Source organism: Nomia melanderi, chromosome 3, assembly GCF_051020985.1.
Source record: "Nomia melanderi isolate GNS246 chromosome 3, iyNomMela1, whole genome shotgun sequence".
In the NCBI taxonomy this organism is placed as follows: domain Eukaryota; kingdom Metazoa; phylum Arthropoda; class Insecta; order Hymenoptera; family Halictidae; genus Nomia; species Nomia melanderi.
Window position 1 is genome coordinate 524,149 of NC_135001.1, and position 10,261 is coordinate 534,409.

The following is a 10,261-nucleotide window of genomic DNA, read 5'->3' on the forward strand; positions in this document are numbered from 1 at the left end:
TGCGTTTCTCCAACCTTAAAAAAGTCAAGATTCTTAACCTCTTGCGCTGGAAAGACGTGCCACGCACGTCGAGACGTTTCTGTTTCAAAATGGTCAACGATGTCTTTTACACATCGATAATCTTGTTGCACATTAAATTGTTTCGAAATGTATCACTCTATACAAAATGATTAGCAAACGAAATTAATGTCCACATCTGCGTAAAATAGGTAAAAGCAAAATTTATCGCGCGAGACTTTGTCAAATCTCTAAATTCATTTCCAGCGCAAGTGGTTAATAATTTCTCCACTATCTTCCTTATATCTCTTACATCGAACAAAGTTCGGCTCGTCCGATACGTCACCAAGAAAATTCATGTTCAAGTTTACGTAAAAAATAGTGTCACCCGAATTTCGATGACGTGGCAGTCGAACCGTTAATTATACAATCCTATGTATGACAGAGTGCAATGGTTAAACGTTGATCCACGGACGGCGTAGGTATATCCAAAAATAAAAACTTCTAGACCCTCCTAAACCCGAATGTGCCCGTCGCCGGTGTGTTCGAGGAGAAACGAATTGTTTTACCGGTGGAGGACGGTTTGCGGCGGTGTGCCGCGGGGCGGCTCTAGCATTGTGCATTGTTTTTTCCATTTATTACGCGCCGCGAACGCTAGGGGCATTGTTTCAATCGGGATTGGGATTTCTATGGATACGTATACACCGGCGGGATTCGGAATGCATGAAAATAGACCGGTTACGCAACACAGCTGGTAAATTAAGATTCTGACGCGGGCGGATGCCATACGGATGTTTATTGCGAGACTGTTGAGACAACGTACGCTCCTTTTACAAGACCAATACACTCGCCTAGAAAAACTTCGAGTGTAATTGATGGCTGGGGATCCAGGGAAAAATGCTGTTGCAATTTGTTCACGTTGGAGCTGCATAACGCGGTAAACAAATTCTGTTGCTTCGTGCAAAATTTCATTCTGTCCAATGCTCGTGTTCTATGCATTCTTGAAATTAGATATTATTACAATTTTTATGGTGGGTATTAACTTCAGTGTTCTTGGTTAAGTTCAACACAGAGTCGATTTTATTTAACACTAAATTACTGCTTGAGTCAATCCTCAGAATTTTTATTCCACAAGTATTTAAATTATTAGAGAAAAATACCGTGCCGATTCGTTCTGTTGCTTCGTGCAAAATTTAATTCTATCCAGTGCTCGTTCACTCGTTTTCTATACATTCTTGTAACTAGATATTACAATTTTTATAGGGGTTAAATATCAATCGCATTAACCCTTTGCACTCGGGAGGCGAGTCACAGTGGCCATTTGATTCAACGCAGTGAAATGATAAAATGAAAAATATTTTCGTCAGAAAATAATGAATGTTTGTAACTGAAAAAATGAAAAATATTGTCGAGTGCAAAGGGTTAAATTCTCATTGACTTTAGTGTTCTTGGTTGGGTTCAACACCGAGTCGATTTTATTAACGCTAAACTACTACTTGAGTCAAACTAACCAACCTCAGAATTTGTATTCCACAAGTATTTAACCCTTTACACTCTTTTCGCTTTTCACTAGAAACATTCGATATTTTCCGATGAGACATAAACGACACTATTTGAAGCGGACTAATGAGGAAATATACGTAAAGCTATTTTATATAAATGTTTTACATATTGATGCATTATACAAAATTTAGTATTACATAGAACACTTTGTAATTTTATTATATCAAATCAAATGATCACTGATGGTCACCTCTCGAGTGCAAAGAGTTAAATCACCAGGGAAAAATGCTGTGACGATTCGTTCACGTTGGAGCTGCATAACGCGGCAAACGAGTTCCATTACGGAGATTCTTTCGTGCAAAATTAAATTCTGTCCGGTGCTCGTGTTCTATGCATTCTTGTAACTAGACTGCGGATTTTTATGGGTTTTGAACATTTGAGATTGCACGTGGCACGTTGAATTTGAGGAAACGTGAAATTCCAGAAGCGTACTGGTTTTTGTGGTGCTCGGTGGGAAAACCATTTTTCATGGGAGAATTTCTTCTAATTGTACTCTTCGAGATTTGAGATTGTATAGATTTTTATTATGATATTATTATGGTACTCCATTTGTATTTCTTGTATTTTTGATTATTAAATAAATGAAATTAGTGATACGACTGTTTGACTTGGATGAGTGTGAAATTTGAAATCATATGTACTTCGTGCTGTTTGCAGTTTTCCTATACGATGTGGATAATAAGTGGGAAGAAATTAACCAATAAAGATTCTTTGACTGGCAGTTTGCACTTGTAGGTAATCGTAATGTAGTTAAGTCCAGGTAACGAAAATTTAGAAAATTGATGTTTCATAAATGAAGGAAATTTAGAAAATTAATGTTTCATAAAAAACAAAGAAGCAAGTAAATTCTTTGATAATTAAAAGAATATTTATTCCATTAAAATGTACAAAAATCAGAAAATATCAAAAAATCAACATAACCCTATTAGCTTCTGAGTAACTCGTATCTATCAGAACGGTAGTTTAAAGTATGTTTACGTATTTTACTTGAAAATTATAGGATTATGATTCCATGTATTGCTTTCATTGATAACCTATTTCTGCCCATTTTTCGATACTCCGGAGCTGAATGACTCACCGATGACTCTTCGGCCGTACATAAATATAAATTCTGTACGAATTTTAAATTGAGTATGAGTTATTTTATTTTCTGGAAGCTGTACATTTCCAAAAATTGTGTGAATGAAACTGTATAAACGACGCTGTCCGTTCGAGCGACGTTGATCAGTACCGTGCAAATGATACGAATGACTAATGCGAATAACTCGACAGTTACTGTTCAACAATAAACAATGTTACATCAGTGTTGCCACTTAGAAGCAATTAAATATCTGTTTTAGAACGGAAGTTAGAGGGTGGGGGTAAGTTACTTGTTGACCGACCCTCGTATCTATGTTTAGAATTCAATAATACGCCCCCTAACAATGTCTGTAACAGTTTCTATAACATTACATAATACTGTTTGCTTTTTTAGCAAATATTCGCAGTAATTTCAGTTGCATGGAATACACTTGTAAGTATCAAAAGAAGGAAACATTATTCTATCTTTTATTTTATATTTTAACACTACTACCATTAAACAGGTCAAATTGGCCCATTCCTAATTCTTCTTTTACAGTTACTAACAGGACAACAGAAGCTTCTCTAAGAAATTACTAAAAAAAGTTGGCTTAATAATATACAAACTGAATCAGAAGTGAAAGTCTCAATAACTACCATTTTAGAGTTCATCATTCATTGACTTGCATTATATTCATCAGTTATTTATAAAATATTCTTAATGAGTATTAAACCAAGTACATACTGAATCCATCAATTTTAAACAATATTCAATGATATTAATCAGTTGCACAATCTGTGCAATAAACATAAATAAATAGCATAACGAATGAACAATTGGTATGAAATTATAATGTAATGGAAACTCTCCAGATTGATAGTCCCTTGAATTATATTGTTCGACGATGTAAATAATTAAACAGAGAGATTAATCAGAGATCTTACATATTATCTAAGCTTCCCAGAGGACCACGTTAAACGGAAAACCTTGCATACTGAAAGGGTTGATAACCCGGTGGACTATTGAAAGTATTTCGGAATGCCTGATTGATCCAACTATGCAAACGAATTGATGAGCTGCAAAATTAACACGTTTCATACATATGTGCCTGTCAGTAGGCCAAGACCCGCGGCCAGTGACCGCGGAATGCTAAGCGCGCTAGTCAGCATTTTTCGACTGCGCCACGTAATATAACGTCATCCTGTCTTGATTCAGCGACTATTAATGCAATCATTGCATATTAAAACAATACGGAAGCGTGTTTCACTTTCTACGAGTCAAAATGCTTCGAAAACTTTGCGCAGGTACTCGCGTGCTCAACACTTAGCCAACCGAATGGAGAGATCTCCCACTTTTCTCTTAACAAAACGTACTGCCTTTTATTTTGTTTAGTTTTTCCTTGTTACTCGATGAGCTTTCAACTGGGGATACTTACGAGTCATTAAGTACTTTTCTTGCTTTTACGAAGTGCAATTTTTAATGAAATCTGTTGATTCAGGTCAATCAAGGTCAATGAAAAAGGTTATATTTGTGATGACTGCAATTCTACATTTTGTATAAAGACAATGAAATTAATCCTGTAGATATAGTTAGTTAGTCCTTTGCTCTATGATTCATTTCGTAAATAAAATCGATGCAACTTCATTGTTAATAGTTCATTAGAAGGAAACATTTTTATCCTTATCCAGCGTCTACGTACACTTCAAAGATTAACGATTGATAATAAATGATATTTAAGTTATATTTAAAAACAATAAATAACATTTAGATTTCTGAAATTGAGTTGAAAATTTTCGTCACGAGTCTGAGACGATATTGTAGGTCAAAAGGTTAAAGTTATAAGCTGCGAAATTTCATTTAGGTATTTAATGACTCGGTTTAGCTTCGTTTGTTTCAATAGTAGTTCGTCTAGACGATTTATTAAATTGAATAAAGTATTATAATTGAGAGTTTAAGAGGAATAAAGGAATGACTAGAAAATAAAGCATTACAGCTCATTCCTTGACTGAATAAGATTGATCTCAGAATTTTTGAATAATTTGTAAGGAAATTATTTATATTCTTAACGTTCCTTAGTATGTGAAACTACATTGATTTACTTTATAAGTATATTGTCACACTTCTGTCCATATTTAATAGCTGAAGTGTGAAAAACTTGTAATGCTTACATTGTTATTTGAAGGGTGGAAATATTTATTTGAATCTTTGAACAAATAAATGATTGAAAATATTGGGTTATTGCAGTAATGAGGCTATACTTGGTTTCAACTAAAGGGAAAGTAATGTGATAACGAAATTCAGAGTATCAAAGTGTGCTTTAAAATTTTTAATGGTAGCATGTCTAAAAAGGGAAATACTGATTGTGAGTGTCTCGAAAACATCGTTACCCCATACTAAAGTGTGATGATGTTTCTTGAAATTGCCAGCAGCTGGCGTGTCTTTACAGCTAATGCGGCGTGTATCTTTATTTGATATATTTATTTACAATGTTCACTAAAGCATAATGTTGAAATATTTGTATCGATCAACTTCCATGACAGCTTGTTTCTAACTGACCATATGCAAAAAGAATGTCACGAATATTAACAGAATTAAACAATTTCTACTAACAGATAGAAATTGACTTTACCTACAAATAGAAATTGACATTACCGACAGATTGGCTACAGATTACCACTAACCGTACCAGAAACCGGTCCAATGACCAGATTTAAAACTCAGCGTTTTCTAACTTCAGCATTTAATTTTATATCAATTCCTGTATTATGTCATTGTCACACCTGTATGGTGTCATTGTTCCTTATTCGTTATATTGAATTTTTTCCAATTTTCATCCTTCCTTTTGTTTCTGTTTCCACTAAAAAAAATTCATCATCTAATTTGTTTATTTTGTAGCAAGCTATTTGACTAGTTACGGTAGCAAAAGTGTCAGTATGGTTAGTGTTAACAAAGGAACTTCGTGTTAGAGAGAGTTTCTTCTTTTCGGTGGATTATCGTCTTTCTATTTTACATTGATGTAGTAATTTTCATTTTGATTCTATGTTGGTATGTTTTAAAGTAATTTATGTAAAAAAAAAGAGCAGATTATTCTATGTTGATAATACAGATGTTTATCTAATCATCGACGAGGGTCAGAGTAGGCACGACATCTAACGTAAATTTTTCTCATGCAGTTCGTGGGTTACGTCATCAACAGGAGATAGGATAGATTTATGAGACTTGATAACGGATGGTCTGTAATACCAACCGTGTAAAAAAGCAAACGTTTTTTAAATATAAAAACGAATTGTTCCAAAAAATGATAAGAATTTCGCCGATTATATTATGCAAGTAAATTGTGTACATTTTTAGTATTCATATCGTATTGTATTTTAATTGTATTATTGTATTTCTCTTTTTTCATTGTTTTATTATGAAATATGTCTGGTTTTATTGTATTGTCTGTTTAATATTCTGATAAATGTCTATAAGAAATTACAAGTGTATACAAGAATGTAATATTGAGACAAAGAGATAGAAAAGAATACGTTTTATATGTATTTATCCACTTTTATTTATTTGTACACTGTTGATAACTTTGTGAGTGACAAATTTTTTGTGTCAAAAATTTCCATTGGATGTTCAGTCTGTTCTGTCTCTCGTCAATGATTATGTCGTCACGGAAACACGCAACGCTCAGGAGGCAGCCATGACAGCCTAGAACCTTCGTTGTAAAGGAGGTTTACTCGCTTTACAGGGAACATGTGCGTTAAAAGAACGATTGGAGGGGGAAACAGAAGTGTAACGGGCCGCACCATTGAACAGTCTTGCTAGAGTTTCTGGCAAATTCCATGAAATTGATTACTTCGAGCAAGGCATGAAGAGAATCTCCCTGAGTTTAAACGCGTAGTAAACAGACTTTGTATAAAACAGTATTTTCTTAATTGATATACACGTTCAGACATAAAAATGTGAGTATTTTAAACTGTATCATTGAGTTACAAGAATGATATATCAGTATTTTTCATATTCCTCTGTATAATTATTATTTATCGATCGTATTGTAGTTGTTTTGATTGAAAAGCGCATAATACAAATTCAGAAATGTTACAACTTTTCTTTTGTATTATTAAATTTTCTAATATTAGTTTAGTAAACTCTTTCTTATATTTTAATTTTATATAACGTTTATATTACATTTTAAGTCATTTTTATTTTAAAATTTTTCACGTATACGTGAATGAAATATAATAATGAAACTTAGATATTACATTGAAAGTATTTTAACTGTTTCATTCTTTATTTAGGACGGTTACAATAGACATATCTCCTAAACAGGATGGAAAAATATTGAAAGAAATTATTAGGGAAGGTGTCGGAGATGAAACTCCATCAGCTGGAAGTAATGTAACGGTACATTATGTTGGTACTTTATTGGATGGGACAAAGATAGATTCCAGTAGAGACCGTAATGAACCGTTTAAGTTTGAGCTTAAAAAGAAATCTGTCATAAAAGTTTGGGACATTGGAGTAGCCACAATGAAAAAAGGTGAAATTGCAGTATTCACTTGTGATCCTAAATATGGATATGGAGCAAAGGGTAGTCCACCTGATATTCCTCCAAATGCAACTCTTAAATTTGAAGTAAGTTATATCCTAATCAATATATTTATATATGTAATATATTAATTATATTAATATGACGCTTGAATTAAATATTATTTTTTGATAAACATGAAAAGTATTATTAGTATCCTTTGAAAGATGAGTAGACAAGTATTTGTTTGTATAAATTATAAACATAACAACAAAGAACATTATTTCTTTTTCTTAGATCGAAATGCTTGATTGGAAAGATGAAGATTTAAGTCCTGAGGAAGATGGAAGCATTGAGAGGTATCAAATTGTTGAAGGAAAACATCATAGCACTCCTCAGGAAGGAGTTTTGGTGAATAGTAAGTGTAACAAGTTACAACTTTGCGATATAGAGTATGCGTTTTGTTTTAATTTTATTATCTTTTTAGTTCATTTAACGGGAATGTACAATGGTAAAGTATTTGAAGATAGAGATGTACAATTCACGCTCGGAGAAGGCGAGGAATATGGTATTGTGGAAGGCGTAGAAAAGGCATTAGAAAAGTTTAAAAGTGGAGAAAAATCAAGACTAAGAATTAAAAGCAAATATGCATTTAAAGATGAACCTAAACCAGAGTTTAACATTCCTCCAAATGCAACTGTAGAATATATAGTAGAACTGAAAAGCTTTGAAAAGGTAACTGATACTATTAGTAGCTATATAATTGTAATGAATTGAAATTAGATTAATTAATTTTGTGTACATTCCAGAGTACAGAAATGTGGACTTTAAAAAATGAAGAACTTATAGAGCAAGCTAAGATTTTTAAAGAAAAAGGAACGAATTACTTCAAAGCAAACAAATATTCTTTAGCTAGTAACATGTATCGGAAATCTGCTTCATTTATGACGTTTGAAGGCAACTTTAAAGGCGACCTTAAAACGGAAAGAGATAATCTTCTTCTGTCTGCAAATTTAAATCTTGCTCTATGTTATTTAAAACTAGACCGCAATGTTGAGGCAAAAGATGTATGTAATAAAGCTTTGGAATTGAGTCCACAAAATGAGAAGGCACTGTTCAGAAGAGGACAAGCTTATCTTGCATTAGCATCACCTGAAATTGCAATTAAAGATTTTCAGACAGTATTAGAGATAGAACCAAAAAATACAGCAGCTTCCAAACAAATTGCAATTTGTAAAGATCTTATTAAGAAGCAATTAGAGAAAGAGAAAAATTTATATGTAAATATGTTCGACAAATTTGCTCAGGAGGATAAACAGGTTTGTAAAAGCAGCAATAATATCATATAATTAGTGTTAGTAATGTTTAATTTCTTATTATTTTATACTTGCTCAGTACTTGCTTTGCTTTTAAGTACAGTCGGGCGTCGATAAGTCGAATTTAGAGGAAAGGGAACGAAATCTTGAATTATAAGAAATTGTAAAATACATACCGAATATGAGACGAACAATTCGAGTTATAGAGGTTTTTATAGCTAAACGGAGAGGAATGAAGAAACTTCTCGAGTTATCGAGGTTCGACTGTACATATATTAATAGATAATAGTGTTTCTTTTCATTTATAATTTGTATGTGGCTAGTGTATTTTTTATACAAGTTTTTATTTTATATTCGTATAATGTTTCATCATACATTGTTAGTAATGTCTCAGAAGGAAGAGGAGAAACTACGAGATCAATCAGATGTGATGAATGTAACATTGGGTGAATGGGGGCAAGAAGAACGACCTGGTGGCAGAGATGCAACTGCTTTTGAAAAAGAGAATCCTAATATACTTATGCTCAATGCCAATGGTACCGGCGAATTTCAAGACATGTAAAACGTTCTTTTCTCTCTTCACACTGCCCCCATTTTTAACTGCCAGGAGTTAAAAATTTTGCCAGTCATTGTTTTTTATGCCTTTCAAATGTTATACTGCTTTAATAATATGATTCATGTGGCATATTCATTAAATTCGCAAATATTTTGTGGCTCATGATACAACCTAGTCATCAAATTTCATATTCAGTGTGCGTCACAAATTTTATTGAATGTATCAGCATCTCGATTACAACTTACATGAAACAAAACCAGTTATAAGAATAACAGTAAGATTTATGTATAGTGTAAGTTTATTTTGTAACTTCGGTTAACACAATTGGTATTGATTAAAAAATGTATGTTTAAAATTATAATCTTTTTTATTAATAAATATCACTGTACATAATTTAATCCTTAGAATCGGAAATACGAGATAAAAAGATTTAATAACAATATACAATTCTTAAACGTGAAAACCTTTTAAAACACCTTCATACATATCATGTAAAAATATTGTATTCACCTATTGAACACGTATGAAAAATAATGAAATGAAATACTATAGATGTTATCTGTAATTTACTTAGCGACAGTTGAATATCAATATAACAATAAATGCAGCAAATAATTTCTAGTTGCTATTCAAATGTATATTTTCAAACAAACACGCTATGTATTTTATTATTAATGCCGATTGAGGCTTCTATAGTATCAATAATCGTGAAGCTAAATAGCGGAAATGGGGTAGTTTAGGCTCCAGTTAGACTGAATACATATTCAGAACTAGCGTTCTGATAAATAACGTCTGAAGATTATCAGATAAAATCCAATGCTTTAGCCACAGATGCTTACACATTTTTAAAAGAATCTGACGTATGTTTATAAATATTATTTACATTATGAAACATTCTTAATTACATATTTTTTAAAATCGTAAAAATAGTATCACGTGATCAAAACAATATTGTGTTTTTGTTTTAAATTGTTAAGTAGATGTGTAAAAAAAATGTATAATGCCAATGTCTTTTCTGTTCTATGGCATGTAGTTTAACTGAATTCATTAAAAATAAGGTAGAAAAATAAATACTAATAATATATTAAACTGTATACATAAAATGTTTTCTGTGTAATAATATATTTTGTCTTTTATTACGAATATTTAATTTATTTGATAACGTTGCTATTGGCGTAATCTTATTGTTTAGTAAATACATAGATAATTTTACAATTTTATTAGAATTTTTTTTCTACTTGGAGTACCCAACC

At 32.2% G+C, this 10,261-nt stretch overlaps 1 protein-coding gene across 3 annotated transcripts; it reads left to right on the top strand.

Moving 5' to 3' along the window:
- Window positions 1–6,274: 6,274 nt before the first annotated feature.
- Fkbp59 (FK506-binding protein 59kD) lies at window positions 6,275–10,144 on the top strand. 3 transcript variants are annotated; one of them, XM_031987868.2, is made up of 6 exons: window positions 6,275–6,570; window positions 6,907–7,243; window positions 7,434–7,554; window positions 7,624–7,871; window positions 7,946–8,455; window positions 8,847–10,144. In XM_031987868.2, coding segments are annotated over exons 1-6 (1,386 nt in total). In that variant the 5' UTR covers window positions 6,275–6,568; the 3' UTR covers window positions 9,015–10,144. The 3 variants fall into 3 exon arrangements, with proteins under 3 accessions (XP_031843728.1, XP_031843730.1, XP_031843731.1); XM_031987870.2 differs by having other exon boundaries at window positions 8,850–10,144; XM_031987871.2 differs by having other exon boundaries at window positions 6,276–6,570; window positions 8,836–8,982.
- Window positions 10,145–10,261: the final 117 nt, after the last annotated feature.

Bases quoted from the DNA above. Each gene is read 5' to 3' on its own strand.
- Fkbp59 (XM_031987868.2), top strand. The intron at 7,244-7,433 runs GTAAGTTATATC...TCTTTTTCTTAG, and splicing joins ATGCAACTCTTAAATTTGAA to ATCGAAATGCTTGATTGGAA. The intron at 7,555-7,623 runs GTAAGTGTAACA...TTATCTTTTTAG, and splicing joins GGAAGGAGTTTTGGTGAATA to TTCATTTAACGGGAATGTAC.